This window comes from Nilaparvata lugens, chromosome 11 (genome assembly GCF_014356525.2).
Source record: "Nilaparvata lugens isolate BPH chromosome 11, ASM1435652v1, whole genome shotgun sequence".
In the NCBI taxonomy this organism is placed as follows: domain Eukaryota; kingdom Metazoa; phylum Arthropoda; class Insecta; order Hemiptera; family Delphacidae; genus Nilaparvata; species Nilaparvata lugens.
The window spans coordinates 41,282,922-41,299,785 of NC_052514.1; the positions used below are offsets into that span (position 1 = coordinate 41,282,922).

The 16,864-nt window shown below is 33.8% G+C and overlaps 1 protein-coding gene across 2 annotated transcripts; it reads right to left on the bottom strand.

The window, feature by feature from the left end:
- Positions 1-7,460: 7,460 nt before the first annotated feature.
- LOC111049329 lies at positions 7,461-16,412 on the bottom strand. Of its 2 annotated transcripts, XM_039438447.1 has the most exons (5): positions 16,062-16,412; positions 15,399-15,495; positions 12,503-12,673; positions 10,171-10,261; positions 7,461-7,781 (listed from the first exon to the last, which is right to left on the bottom strand). In XM_039438447.1, the coding sequence occupies exons 3-5, from the start codon at positions 12,615-12,617 to the stop codon at positions 7,688-7,690; spliced, it is 300 nt and encodes a 99-aa protein (XP_039294381.1). In that variant the 5' UTR covers positions 12,618-12,673; positions 15,399-15,495; positions 16,062-16,412; the 3' UTR covers positions 7,461-7,687. The 2 variants fall into 2 exon arrangements, with proteins under 2 accessions (XP_039294381.1, XP_039294380.1); XM_039438446.1 differs by lacking the exons at positions 15,399-15,495; positions 16,062-16,412 and adding an exon at positions 14,710-14,764 and having other exon boundaries at positions 7,462-7,781.
- Positions 16,413-16,864: the final 452 nt, after the last annotated feature.

Genomic DNA, 16,864 nt, shown 5'->3' on the forward strand with positions numbered 1-16,864 from the left:
GTTTTGGACACTTAAAATACGACATTTGTAGTCTCCTATCATCCAGGAACAATACCCTAAAATGTTCGACACTACTTCTGAAACACTCTGTAGATATAATTGGTCCTTGCATTGTACAAATACCATGTAAAGCCTAGTCCACTCTATCGCCAAGCTGGTAAGCTTGGCCACGTTGGTTTTGCCATCCACACTGCAATGCACATGTGACCATTTGTGGATGCTCGGCTGGCCACTTGCCTTCGCTCGACAAAAATCAGAGCGGTGGCAAGTGAAGACCAGTGAAGGCGAGTGCTGGCAAACCACCCATCCGCACTCCTACGCTCGTCATCATTTGTACGCATTGGACGAGAATGTGGATGCGGCATTATGAACAAATTCCACATTATTAAGGCTGTGCAAAGGCTGGAAATAAACTTTCTACTCGTGATATTTTTCAAAGTTTACCGATTTGTATATCATTAAGTTATCAGAATGAAAAAGTTTTCTCAGGAAAACATTTTTTTTCGATCTTTTTGAGATATGAGCGCCTATAGTTTGAATTTTTGGGACAGAACATTTCAAATTCGGTAAGAGATAGATCCATGAGATTTAGAGGATAGATTCTTCATGGTATTGTTGATCTAGCAAAATAAAAAATTTCTGAAAATATCCATTTTTAAGATAGTTATTCAATTTACTAAAAATAACTTTTTGTTGAGTTATTTTTGGTAAATTGAATAACTCTTTCAAAAATTGATATTTTCGGAAAATTTTTGTTTCACAAGATCAACAATACCATGGAGAATCCATCCTCTAAATCTCATGGATTTATATCTTACAGAATTTGAAATGTTCTGTACCAAAAATTCAAACTATAGGCGCTATCTCAAAAAGTAATGATCGGAAAAAATGTTTTCCTGAGAGAACTTTTTCATTTTAATAGCTTAATGATATACGAATCGAAAAACTATGAAAAATATCACGAGTAGAAAGTTTATTTTTAGCCTTTGCACACCCTTAATGAAGTGTCTATGGGGTTGCACAAAAACCTTTGAAATGTAAAACGTGATTAAACACTACGAGAACCAATCAGAGAAACCTTCCTTTAAAAAAACCTCTAGTTTTTGTGGCATTCAATCATGATTAAATAAACGTGATAAAATGACACGAGAACCAAATCAGAGAAGTCTACCTTGAAAAAAAACTCTTCTATGATTGGTCCTCGTGACATTTAATCATTATTATTAATAATGATAATGATGAAATAATGAAATAATGATAATGAAATAATGATTTTATTTATCAGAAAAACTCATAATACAATAATTTGTAATAATGCAATACAACAAATAATAACAATTGAAAATTAATATTAATGAATCCTTCTGATTAAATTACACATATGCAAAGCTTCAAAGCTTGACCGCATATGGGAGTATCTACAAAAATAAAAAAAAATCACTTCGATAACAGTACACTGCTAATACAAAAAAATACTAATAAAAATAAAAAAATAAAAGACGACGATTCACTTGATTTTTCCACTACCAGCTATACATACGCATATACATACATACATACATACATACATATATGCATATATACATATATACATGCACATATACATACATACACATTCACATTACATACTTATAAAAATGGCATCCAATCACAACATAACAATAATATTCAGGAATTAAAACAATTTTACACTATTTGTTCAAAATTTACCCTATTGGAAACCATCAATGTCATCAGAAATCCAAAGCTAAAAACTATTAATTATACAGTTATATTATACATACTTTCTACATCTTCTTCACTCAGATTCAATAGGAAAGTCTTCAAATTACGCTTGAAAAGCTGTGGTGAGCCACTATGCACAATGGATGGAGGCAGTTTATTACAGAATTTCCCTTCTAAGAATAGAAACGATTTTCTGAAAAAAGTTGAATTGGGTCTTGGCACTCTAACCTGACCAGCCCTCCGAGTAAGAGGCACATGCTCAGCTAAATCCACTGTATTCCCCAAGTTCCCACTAGCCCAATAAAACTGCATAAGTACTTTGAATACATATAATGATCTCAGGCTAAGAATTCTCAAATTGCTGAAGAGATCGGAGTGAGCAATAGGTTCTTCATGCAGGAAATGAAGCAAGGATCTCTGTAAACGCATTAGTGGCTTCAAGTGGGTAATGTAAGTACATCCCCAACATGATATGCCATATGAAAGTCTGGAATGTGCAAGTGAGAAGTAAACATTCTTCAGGATATAAATTGGGCATACATTTCTTATATGGTAGAATCTATGAAGAAGCATGCGCAGGCTATTTTTCAACATCCGCACATGGCTCCTCCACAGAAGATCATCTTCCATAGATATACCCAAATATTTTACTTGACTGGATTGTAATATATTGGAACAGTTACAGCTATCATGACTGATGCAGTGAATGTTATGGTATTTAAGTGGTTTCTCGAAGGTGAATGATTCATAAATTGAAATATTCAAGTATGTTGTTTTGTCAGCATTGAGCTTCAGCTTATTAAAGAAAAACCACAGGGATAACAGATTGAGATCAGACTGCATTTGAACCTGCAGATTTTTCAAACAGTCTGCACCATAGTTGAAGGCAGTATCATCTGCAAAAGCAGTTATGGTTCCATAGAAAGGCCCAAGATAGAGATCGTTTATAAATATCAAGAATAGAATGGGTCCTAAAACAGATCCCTGTGGAACCCCAGCACAGACATGTTTCACTGAGCTTTTAGCTCCACCCACACACACAAACTGACTCCTGCCTGAGAGATATGACTGAAACCAGCTCAGCGCAACACCCCGAACACCGGCTAACTCCAGTTTATCCAACAGAATATTGTGGTCGATTGTGTCAAAAGCCTTACGAATGTCCAGAAACAGTGCTGAGACTCTTGAAACATCTTTATTATTGATATTGGAATGGACTTCAGAGAGAAACTTGCGCAGAGCTAGCTCAGTACTCAATCCCTCTCTGAATCCAAATTGATTAGGGACAAAAAAATCAGTTGAATGGAGAAAAGTTATAAGACGAGGCTTTACTAGTTTTTCAAACTATTATTAAACGAATCTCCAAATTAAATGCTGTAATTCACCCCGAAGAATTACAGCATTTAATTTGGATTTTCGATTAATAATAATAGATAATTAATTAGCATTTGAATAATTGCAATATCTCAGTGATTTCCATCTGTAGACATTTAATCATGATTAAAATTTAACAGGCTTTTGTGCAACCGTGCCTTAATATTGTTGGAAAGGATACAAAATAAAAAATAACAGTGAAATTGAGGAAATAGACATTTAAAAAATTAATAAAATGTTGAACAAAGAGAATCAAAACTATATTGGCGGGAAACGTTTACAAAAATGAAAAATAGCATTACCTCTTAAAATAAGATCCCGAAAAACTAAAATATTGTAGGATTGTCTACTACAGTAGGCTACCTACTCCCCATTGATACAAATTTACGAAAAAAAAATAATTGATTATTTGAATTCATTTAAATTGAACAAAATAGCGTTCAAATTAGCCTAAATAGGTACTGATGATTTCAAAAAGAATATAATTATATCAAATTGATTTAAATTAAACAAAACAGCGTTCACATTAGCCTAAATTCTGATGATATCAAAAAGAAAATAATTATATCAAGAATATTATAATTAGAAAATAATATAATCAACCAACCAATGATCAAAAAAATCTTGAAACTAAAAGTCAAAAACTGATGAAAAACTGCTCAGTTTCAATTCAGACTAATAAGTCGGTTTAGTTGATAATAGTAACTTCAATCAAAAAGCCAAATAATTCTTATAATGAGTTAGTAAGTTTCTATGGAGGAATACCATAGATTTATTGTAGGCTACAATATAGTAAAATCAGTTAATAAAAAGGAGATTATTTTCCATTCAAGTATACTGTAGTTTAGCTTCTAATAATCAATAGTTCTGTTAATAAAACTAAGAGTAGTTATACATTATTACACAGAGTTAAAGTAAGTTTTATTCAGGTATACCGTACCATAGTTATTAGCTTTCAATAGTCAATAATTTATAACTTCTGTTAATAAAACTAACAGAACATACAGGTAGGTAGGTTCCTACTCAACTATTGCTTGAAAGTCAATAAAAGTAATAAAAAAGTCAATAGAAGTAACTCCCCTAAATAAAGGCCGGGGCACATATTATAACCGCATCGAGCCCGCGCCGAAGTACGGCCGAGCTAAGCCCGAGACACTGTGATGGTTGCAGGAGAACACACATATCCGTGTGACAGCCGAGCGGAAGCAGTGTCTCAGTTCTGTAGTGCTACTGTTTCAGTTCTGTGTGGTCTGATTTATGAATGTGTTAAACTATTATAATAATAATAACACTATTAAAGCTTGTTACATATTTAAATGTATATTTTTCAAAGACTAATTACCTGTAGACACAGAAGATGACAATCATAGTACTGGTATACATTACGGTGCATAACAATACCACAATCAGTCATGTAACGGAAATTTAAATTAGCAATAAAATTGTTTTTTTCTGCCTTATGTATCTAAACGTAATTGGTTAAAAATTTATGACACAGTCACGGGTTCCTTCTTTTATACTATTTGTTGTCTATTTTATTATTTATTATACCTATTTTTTATTATTATGTCTATTATACCTTTGGCTTAACTTATTTGGTTCTACTTTTACTTTTGGTTTAACTTATTTTTCTGTTCAACCATATTTATTATCACTTTCATCGTACAAAACTGGTAAATTCCGTATCTCTTCAATAAGTTTTTCACTCTATGTTAAACGAACCCGCACCGTCACCGTCAAAAGGTAAACTGAACTAGTTGGTAACGGGGCGGTGTCCACACGTTTGAAAGCATTTGTTTTCTCACTCGCCGTAGTATGTCCGATACTCGGCCGTACCGCGGCGCAGACTCGGTGCGGATATATGTGTGTCCCTGCCATAAACCTAATTCAGTACCTCCTACTATCTAATCTGAGAAACCATAGATAAATAATAGTACCTTCTGCTAATAAACCTATGTTTATAGCAAATAAAACAATATAAACTAAATAAACCTAACAGTAACTTCTTTCAATAAACCTAATTCAGTACTTCCTACTATCTAATCTAAGAAACCATAGATAAATAATAGTACCTTCTGCTAATAAACCTATGTTTATAGCAAATAAAACAATATCAACTAAATAAACCTAACAGTAACTTCTTTCAATAAACCTAATTCAGTTCTTCCTACAAACTGAGAAACCATAGATTAAGAATAGTCAATAGTAGTAGACCTACCTTCTGCCAATGAGTCAAATAAAACCTACCATCAGTAACTTCTGTTAAACTGATACAGAGCTTCCTAATATCCAATCTTGTGAACCAAAGATTAATAATAGTAGCCTCTGTTGATTGTAACAATATTCATTGTTCCAATTGTGAATGATGAGGATTATGCGAATTATCATGAGAAGTCAGTCTGTTATAACAATTTGTTTCGCTGCTTTGCTTTTCTGCGTTGGGTTGTGTCGACTCTGTAAGTGTGTGCGTTGAAGTTATGGTACTAGGAAAATCAACGATTTTCCTGGAGCATCAGCTTGGTTCATGACCCTATAAGACAAGGAATTTGTGTCCGATTGATTATCAATCATGCCTTATAGGGTCATGAACTAAGCTGATGCTCCAGGAAAATCGTTGATTTTTCTAGTACCATAACTTCAACGCATACACTTACAGAGTCGACACAACCCAACGCAGAAAAGCAAAACAGTGAAACAAATTGTTATAACAGACTGACTTCTCATGATAATTCGCATAATCCTCATCATTCACAATTGGAACAATGAATATTGTTACATGATAAACCTAATGAAACCTTCCATCAGTAAACCAGCTAGTCTACTCAGGGTAACCATAGATTGCAAAGTCAATAATAGTAACTTCTGTTAATCTAACTAGTTCATTATGTCCTACTATCTAATCTTGTAAACCATAGATCAGTAATAGTAACCTCTGTTGATAAACCTAATGAAACCTTCCATCAGTAAACCATCTTGTCTACTCAGGGCAACCATAGATTGCTAAGTCAAGAATAGTGACTTCTGTTAATCAAACTAATTAATTACGTCCTACTATCTAATCTTGTAAACCATAGATCAATAATAGTAACTTCTGTTGATAAACCTAGTGAAACCTTCCATCAGTAAACCAGCTAGTCTACTCAGGGTAACCATAGATTATAATCACTTAATAGTCAATGATAGTAAGATAATAGTACCGTAACTTCTGTTAATAAACCTAAAACCTACAGTAAGTCAGTTTCTACTCAGGATAACCATCATAGCCAACTCTAATACAAGGCCCTGGCCTACGATATTGCAAGGACGCAGTGTAGGCCTAGATTCTAGTACTGTCCACCGGCTCGTAGCTTGGCTTCTGAGGTCTGAGGCGTAGGGGGGGGGAATGAACGAGTGGCGCCATTTTGTTGACGACTCGGTAGTGTGTCTACAAACCGTGCTCACTAATAAAGCTATTCACCATTCAGCTTTCAGTTTTGTTGCCGCAGCTGACCGGAGTAAACGTCGAAACGTTGTTTCTCATTAAGTTAGTAGCTGTTTTAAAATAGTTATTAAAATAGCTATAACGATTTATTAAATTAGTTTTAAGATAGTTATAGTGATTTTGTGGAATAGCCTCCGTAGAACTAGCATTTTTACAATGTCACAGACTGGGGAAACTTCTCGCAAAAAGAACAAAGTTGTACACAGTGAAGGTAGGGAAGTGATTCGAAGTGTGAATTCTGAATTGAAAGTTGAACTTGAATCTTAAACTCTATTATTTTATGTAACGACTAAAAACGTTAGGATGTAATTTTACTTATAGATCGCTGGTTAAATTACAAATTTGGTGGGATGGAAATTGCTCAATTACATTTGGCGAAGGCACACGAATAGACCACAGCGTTTGTGTACTCGCTACCTGGCTCTCCAGTGCCAAATGTCACGCCTAAAACTAGATCGACTGCATTCCTTCCAGAGGCCAAGTTACGAGCGGTGGACAGTAAATGATTGGTGAAAAAGATTTAAAAAAATACAAGCTGATCTTTTTCACCAATCATGTATTAAATTCTAGGCCTACACAGCGACGTTGCAATATCGTAGGCCAGTGCCTTGTATTAGAGGTGACTATGTAACCATAGATTATAATCACTTAATAGTCAATGATAGTAAGATAATAGTACCGCAACTTCTTCTAATAACCCTAAAACCTACTATCAGTAAGTCAGTTTCTATTCAGGGTAACCATAGATTATAATCACTTAATAGTCAATGATAGTAAGAAAATAGAACAGTAACTTCTTCTAATAACACTAAAACCTACTATCAGTAAGTTAGTTCCTACTCAGGGTAACTATAGATTTTAATCACTTATTAGTCAATGATAGTAAGATAATAGTACCGTAACTTCTGTTAATAAACCTAAAATCTACCATTAGACAGTTCCTACTTAGGGTAACCATAGATTTTCAGGTATCTTTGTCAATTACCTTTTTCAGGTTATCTTTGTCTAACTTTTGTCAATGAACGTAATAAAGTTTAAAAATTACTTCTTATTTATCAGGGTAACCATAGGTTATTGCACTGTAATCATTCCATACAGTATCACTCTTTACAGCGCATATTTCAGTAGGAATTGTCTGATGATTTTGAAACCTTTCTCATTAATGTGGATGAGGTCCTGACGCCTACCACCATAGAACCACCTGTGAAAACATTACGCATTTTTAAGATTCAATTCAGGATATCAATATACAGGATGTCCCACGAAAGGTGTAACAGCCAAAGACCATAGATTCAACATGAAATTTGCAACAAAAATGTTTAGTAAAATTTTCTTCTATCGACCTTAGTTTTCGATATAATTATATAGATTTTTCTATATTTAAAAAAAACGTCAGAAACTAGAAAACTATCAGTCAAAATCGAATCCTAAGGATATGGCTGGAAAGAGGAAGAAATTTCCAATAAGATTCATACTAGTAGTTCTGTGAACAGTAGACCGCACGCAGTATTCTCATCCACAAGTACCTGATTGAAACTATAGACCTTATGGAAATACAGCAATAGACTGGTTTCTCCACACATCTGTGTAATCACTTCTCAGCTGATTTATGATGAATAATTCTATAGTCTGATTTTTACTCTTATATTGGCGTATGAAGGAGGCTCCTTTTTCCTTTTATATTATCCTTGAAATGCAACATTTTATAAAACCTTGTATATACGTTGACGCGCAAATAAAAAAGGAACCGTACCCGTCAAATTTCATGAAAATCTATTACCGCGTTTCGCCGTAAATGCGCAACATATAAACATTTAAACATAAGGGACCGGTTTCAGAGCTCAGGATTTTGCTTAGTCCTAGACTTTAAACATCTGGAGTCAGAAAATTGGCTTTCCAAAATCGGGCGTAGTCACAGTCATTGTCAAAGTCACATTTGAATTAGATTTCGAAAAACTAGAAAATTGAACACAAAATAAAATGAAGAGAGAATAGTGTAAAGTTTCAACTATTTTGAATTATTTAGGAATGTTTAATTCCGCCAAGGGAAAACTTTTCCAATTATAGAAATGAGAAATTAAAAACTGAGACTACTGTTATAAATACTGCGACTACGCCCCGTTTTGGAAAGCCAATTTTCTGTCTCCAGCTGTTTAAAGTCTAGGACTTAGCTAAATCCCGAGCTCGGAGACCGGCCCCTAAGAGAAATGCCAAACCGACGACTTGAATCTTAGACCTCACTTCGCTCGGTCAATAATTTGTTCCCTTGTTTGACGTTTTTGAACTTTTTATGAGTTTTCAAACTCTTTGGGATTTGGCTTTCAACTCGTCAAGACTGTACTTTTTCAACTTTAATCCCTCATAAAAAGTTCAAAAACATCAAAGGAAAAAATTATATGAATCTTATTGGAAATTTGTTTCTCTTTCTAACCATATCCTTAAAATAAGATTTTTACTAATAATTTTCTAGTTATTGACGTTTTTAAAAAGTATAGGAATTATATTTTATTTGTCAAGAGAATATATTTTTCAATGATTAAATAATGGATTTTTCATAATTGAGATTGAATATTTAGTTGATTTATTATATTTCTACATTCTTAAAAAACGATCTGACAACGTCGTGTTGCTAGAAAAGGATAGCGTCATCTGCTTTGTCGAATGATAGACAAGGACAGCATCACCAATGTTAATCAAATACTCTCATTATAACGTGGACCTTATTATAGTGTAACTCAATACTCAAGTCGTTGTAACCTTTCAAAATCCCCAAGATCTCACATAGCCTCTAGACTGTTTATATTAGTTTAAACTAGCAGGTAACCCGTGCTTCGAAAATGTCTAATTAAAAACTTGACAAACTGAAAACTTGACCTACGGTACTTGAACATAAATTATTGAAGAATTAAAATAGGCCTACAACCATCCTCGATGAATAAAGAATATATAAGCAAAATTTCAAGTTAATCAGTTCAGTAGTTCAGACGTAATGATGCGTCATTCGTGAATTTCCTATCCTGTACGTGTATTAACCAATTCTTTCCTTAATTATATTATAGATTAGGGATAAAACCCGTTTTGGGCAAATAGGCTACCTGTTGGTTCATCCCAAAATTTGAAATTAATTATTGCCGTTAAATGTTGAATATTAACTTGATCTGAAGAGCAAAGTCAATACAGGAATATCGAGATCGAGGAATGTTATAAAGCCGTGTCCACACTGAACAAATGTTCGACATACATGTTCGGCAAACATGTTTGTTGAGGAGCTCAGGGACAAACATTTGAAAAAGTTTGAACAATCTTTGTTTGTCAAACAAAAAATTACTGTTTTTCCAAACATTTTCAGTTTTGACAGTTGTAAAACATAAAACCTGTTCCCCCCTTACAAATATTTTGTTTGATGACGCGTCCACACTGGCCACGGGCAAACATTGTTTGTCCAAACATAATAAAATTTGCCCAAACTTTTTCAACAAACATGTTTGTCAAACATTTGTTCAGTGTAGACATGGCATAAGTGATAAGATTAGAAATAAAGTTGTAATAAAATGTAGAAAAATATAAAAAAATGAATGAGAATGACTCACTGTTCGAAGCAGGAAAGTCTGCAGACCCTTGTCGATGATTTGCCGAATAAAGGACTTATATCAGCCACTGATACTTTTCCTTGAAATTTATCTGGAATATATTAAATTATTTTTTTTTTATAAAAAAATGCATAACAACACCTCATTTTGAATTAATAATCTAAATTTGGAAGAGAAATATAAAGAGTTCGTATGTGTTTGCTCTTCCAACATCATTTTAAATGATAAGTAATTTTGTACTAATGAATAACTTTATTCATTTTTTCACAAAGACATCTATATTGGAGTATTTTAAGCCCAGGTGATAGATGATAATACATGATGAAGGGATAAATGATAATACAATCGTTCTCATTTATGATGATTTTATAAATGGTGAGAAGAGATGAAGGTTATGTACTTTGTGTCACATTTTCAAAGATTTAAAGACCCGGTTGCACAAAAGCCGGTTAAATTTTAACCGTGATTAATTTTACGAGAATCAATCAGAAAAGGTTTTTTTAAAGGACGGCTTCTCTGATTGGTTCCGTGGAATTAATCACGATTAAAATTAAACCGACGTACATGCAACCGGCACAATGTCCAAAAGAAAACGAGGAACGAATTCTAATTTAGAATATAATCACTCAAACTACATAAACAAAAACTAGCTTACCCGGCGAACTTTGTACCGCCAAAAATTCAAAGTATCTCATGTCACACTTGACTTTATTTGGTGAATCATGAAATTTATTTATTTACAATCAATATTTTCATTTGCATCTCAATACGGACTTCCTATGTGCTTAAAACTACCGTTTTAATACCAGTAAACAATTTTATCACAGAGTGATGTGTTTATTACAGCTGGTAAGCTTAGATGCTAAATCATATTATCACAACATAATCTTGAATCATGATGATCTTCCCGTTCTACGTTAGCCGCTCGGTCGACAATTTCGAAAACTTAGGTCTGTAAAATGGGTTAATATATAATTATTATTAGCCCGCCTATTGAAATTTCTGGTCAGAAACCATCCCCAATATTCACACAACATATTCCCAATGTTTCATGCCGTTCTGTCAAGTAGTTTTCGAGTCTATAGGGAACAAACAAACTAACACACAAACAGACATTCATTTTTATATATAGAGATGATGAATAATCTTTGACTGATCACATTTATATCAATGGTGCGATCAGTAAGAGGAGAGAATCATAAATTATAATTCAATCAATATATGTCGTCTTTTGACAAAATGTGAAAAGACTTCAAATAATTTTTGAAAATAGCAAATAGTGGCTGCGAGACATTATATGATGAAGGAACCGAAGAGGCTCTGAATAGCTATAGTGATGTCAACATTATAATGGCAGTGGGGAAAGATAGGAGAACAGCGTTGCTGGTTCTCTGCCTTGCCACTGCCTTCTATATAATATAGCTGATACTGGTACTGATGTAATATTAACTGTTCATTCTTGTTTAAAACTATCAATTATATTTCAACTGTCCAGAAAATATTCTGTGATTTTATAATTGAGATAAAATATTTTGTTAATTAATTATATTTCTACTTAGTTAAAAAACGATCTGGCAACATTGCGGAGCTAGAAAAGGATAGCGCTATCAGCTTTGTCGAATAATAGACAAAGATAGCAACTCCAATGCTAATCAAATACTTTCATTATAACATGGACCTCACGATACGGTCAATATCTTTGTCCAAGTATTTCTATAGCATCTGTAAGTTGGAAAAACCAAAATGGTATCCAAACATCTCAAATGTTTTCAATATTAAGACACAAAATAGTGAGGTCCCGGTTATAATGACAGTGTTTGATTAGCAATGGTATTGCTATCCTTGTCTATCATTCAACAAAGTGGATAGCGCTATCTCTTTCTCGCTTTGCTTTTGTTACCAGATCGTCTTTTAACAATGTAGAATTAATAATTAACAAAATAGTTCATCTTAATTATGAAATTATTGAAAAATATAATTTATTGCTTAAAAAATATAATTTATCATTTTTAACGAGAATGAATAAATACATCAATAAACATGTATCAGCTACCGTCTATAGAAGGCATTGCAAGACAGAGGATCGGCAACGTTGTTTTCCTATCTTTCTTCACTGCCATTATAACGTGGACCTCATTATAGATGTCATTACTATTGCAGAAGTCTCTCAACATATGAAGGGTAAGATCCTCAGAACCAAGCCACATGAGGCGTTTTCTCAGTCGGCACGACAGGACAAGAAGCTCTCCAATTTGCTGATCGAGTAAGTTACCTGTCCAGCCAATCGGAGAGCTTCCTGTTCTGTCGACGCCTCGTGTGGCTTAACCCTTACCTGGCAATGATTTGATGTAATCATTGTAGGCATTCAGCCGAGCCCAGTGGTCCGCTTTATAAGCTATCTTGGGCACAGGAGGCAAAGTCAGGATGACGACTTTTTTCGCTGACATCAGGATATCTTGTACCAAAAACTTTAGTCCCTACACATGCGATATGACGTTGTATCCTGCAAACAAAAAATAATTCAAATTGGAATTTTATTTTCTTCAAGAAATAGTTTATAAAATAATGTAGAAATACATCACATAACCCACAAAAAATAAGCAATAGTAATACTAGTGACCCCCTGGGTTGAGAAAGGAGCGGAGAACTCGCTCAAGAACTATTGTTTTGTAATCTTTAAACCCGCAACTTTTAATTATACAGAGTTGATGAAAATCATGGAAACAGCTAAATGTTTTCTCGATCAAGAATAATTTGACAGTGTGTTTCATTAGGGATCCTATTTGAAATAAAAAATTACTCTGTCGCTTCAACATCTTTCACCCTCATATGAATCCAAATTCATTTTTGTAGATGAGAAGGAAGTAATGTGATACATGATTTCGATACAAAGTTCCAAGAGAAAATAAATGGTGAAAACCGCACATTTTTATCTCAACCCCTATCTGTTTGTGGATGTAAAAGTTGTAAATTATGTTGTTATATTAAAACAGCTGAAATAGTATGTCAGCGTCTGTAAAGATGCTTAAGGTGCGTACAGACTTTCGCTCTGCTCCGCAATCGAACGTCTCTCCAGCAGAGCGATTGATGATCGAACGGGGTGGAGCATCAGTGGTTCGACCGGGGAACGCGAGAAGAACTAACATCTTCCATAACGTTCATGATGGGTGCGTGGGCGGTGCGACTGTGGTTCGATGGTGGTACGAGGGCGGTACGAGGGAGGAGCGTGCTCGGTGCTGGTTGGAAGCGCGAATATGTGTACGCAGCTTTACAGATTTACGCGCCGCGAACATGAGCAATTCACTTTTAATCAGCTGATGCCAAGCTTTTTATATCTGTATCTTACCGTTTCTGTAAAAATACAGATATAGACAGCTGATTAAAAGTGAATTGCTCATGTTCGCGGCGCGTATATCTGTACGCACCTTTAGATAGCTCCCAAATAGCATCAGCTGATGTTATGAATGAATGAATAGAAAAATTATTGTAGTATTTGCAGGCAATATATTCTTCAGCTGACTAAATCACAATTTTTTTATACACGTTCAATGTTATTTTTATATCCTGAGAAAGGACAAAGGAGTAAATGTTTCAGCTGACTAAATCACAACATTTTTTCTCTTATGCACTTTCAATGTTATTTATATATCCTGAGAAAGGACGAAGGAGTGAGTCAATTTTGTTGTCCAACGAACTTGACCTGTAAAAAGGTTCGAAGAATACGTGTTCAAAATTTCAAGCTGATTGATCAATTCTTTCTAAATAATTAATTGTAGAACATACAAACAAATGGACATCGACTTTGGCCTTCAGTAAGTCAAAAGTGATACTCGCTATCGCTCGTTCAACAATATTTCACAAACAAATGAAAAAATAGTTAATATACCACGAAAACACTAGAAAAAACCATCAAGCAGATAAAATTCTCTTGTGGTCCGCTGGAGTGTGTCGCACGTTAACAGTTACACACACTTCGATTTTTGTTCGTATAATATTTTGCCGTCCTTATGAATTCTAATAGATTAAACGGAGCATGACAAACATCTGTTTTGACACCTTCTGTTCAATCTAATAGAATTTATAAGGACGGCAAAAATCAATGTGTGTTTAACTGGTTTAAGTGAACAAGAAATAAAAATACTAGGGAATGTAAAAATAAATTGTACATAAGAGTTGTAAGAAATCATTTGGTACAATGTTTCCAAACCCCCAAAACAAACATTTTGTTTTGCAAGGCAGATAATCGGCAACGCCGTCCACTTTCTTTCTCCACTGCCATTACAACGTGGATTTCACTATAGTTGGAAGTTGCTTCAAGTTTCATCATTATTCATTTAATTATTATCGCAGTATTAAAGACCGTTTATTGCAGAGCAAGTCTATTTTCACTATCTACAACTGCAAATATGAAAGATTACAACGGTAGTTGATTCCATGACCATAAGTCTAAAATTTTGATGCAAGACAGAATTGAAGGAAGAAATCAAGAAAAATATAAATTACGAGTAGAAGTAAATAGAGTAAATTAAAAAATCGAACCTGGAGTAGATCGTTAGTTCCTATCAAGAGAATGGCCTGTTCACCGACAGATGTAGGTCCACTCATCTCTTATCATCATCAGTTTCATTACCCACGCACAAGCCTGGAGCTCATGTGGGCATCATCTTCAGCATATAGTGAACCATTATATTATTTCTCCTACAAAATGTATGTGCTAACTTTCAATAGAATTAGCAAACTACGGTTGGATACTGGAGAGAATAGAAGTTTGTGAGAATAATAATGCGTCCAGTGCGCAGACGGAAATTTTCAAAATTTATTTTTTCGCACACAGTAGATTTGTCACGTTTGTTTTCATTACAATTTTAATTTTTTCTATTTGTTTGTATTTCAAACTGTATTTTTTGTGTTTTTTCTGACAAATAAAAAATCATTTTTATTTCTAAAAAAAAAATAATTTGTATTTTTTCTATAAAAAAGAGGAGAAATTGAAAGAGTACAGTGAAAAATAAAAGCTTAATGTGAATAAAATTTAAATATAATTCAACCTTTCAAGTCCCGTATTCCTTTAGGACACCAAGCATTCGTGCAGCTTTCGGGGTAAGCACCATTTCTCATTGGTGTCCTAGCTTACTTTGCACAAGACAGTACTGGTGGTGTCTCATTGGTGTCCTAATGTAATACGGGCCTTAGGATGATGCAATCATATAGACGTTAGTGATACTTACATGTCACTGAAAAATCTCTTTCAAGACCCAGTATTTTCTGAGAGAATCTGAGAAGCTGACTATCTCCAATTAGTTGATAACCAGCAAAGATTGGTACCTGAAATATAAATATATAATTATTATAAGTAGCCTAAATATTCTTAGAAGTTATATGATAAGTTTCATATTTATTAAAAGTGAATATTCATGAATAATCTTGAAAAAATAATAAAATTATTATTTGAAAGTAAAAAAATCGAACATGATAAAAGTTTAACTCATAATATTTCATTGTCAGCAAAATAAAAACTAGACCTACTTAACCTTCCTTTGTATTATTTCACACTTTCAAACTCAGACGTTCAAGCTTCACAAGGGAGTGAGCATTATGTGAAAGTGCAAATCAGATCGCACATGAGCCGAAAAACAAACTGTGAAAAGTGTCATTGAAACCTGTTGTGACTTGTATGCATGTTAGCTGCTCACACTGAACGCAACCAGCAATTCACGCGTCCAGTGTGAGTGTTCCTATTCCTATTGCTCTTTCTAGATTTTCATGGCTTTATATTCTTTTGGTTATAACTACCGGTATCGTTTTTGTTGACAGACTCCATTTTTGGCATTCAATGATGATTCACACAATTAAAATAAGTAGGAATAATCTACTTGAATTTAAAAACTTACTTGATTGAACAAACAACCTTGATTAAACAAACAGCTACTTTCTTTTATTAACACTCCTCATAATAATTATTCAGATCAGACCTGTCTCTTGTTTACATGCCGCATGCTCAAAATATAACGTATAACGTATAACCTCAAAAACAAAACACGAATCGAAAACTGCGAACTCCGAAATGTCCTGAACTTACAATGAATAGTATGTAAACTAATTAGTGTGATAATCAGCATGCAAATTAATATAAAGCAATCAAATTATATTATGAGAAAAGTTTTTAGACTTAAATCCCCAACTTCAAAATTGGACATAGTAGGTGATAAAAACTTTGCCACGACAGGACCTCCTAAATCTAAATACAATACAATACAAATACCTTATAGGAGGTATTTAGGAGGTCCTGGCTACGAACAACCGTAACAAGTAGGCATTGTATTCTTGTTGTTGTAAATGCGGGAGTTTTAAAATGAAGGATATTTATTTTCAACATTCCCAGATACGGTTCCACAAAAGCCTGTCAAATTTTAACCGTAATGAAATATGTTTCGAGAACCAATCATAGAAGGCTTTGTGGAAAAGGAGTCTCATCTATAATAGTTCTCTTAGTAATTAATTAACAGTTAAAATTTTACAGCTTTTTGTGCAACCGGGCCTCAGTTTTTATTACTATAAACAAAGAGTACGCTTGATATTATTATGACATATTGTATCGGTAGCGCTAGAACTCTGGATTTGCTATGATACAAGGTTTTTGGTTTAACCCTCAAACATTTTTAAATTATATTATCTCTTTTAAAAGCAAGAGACT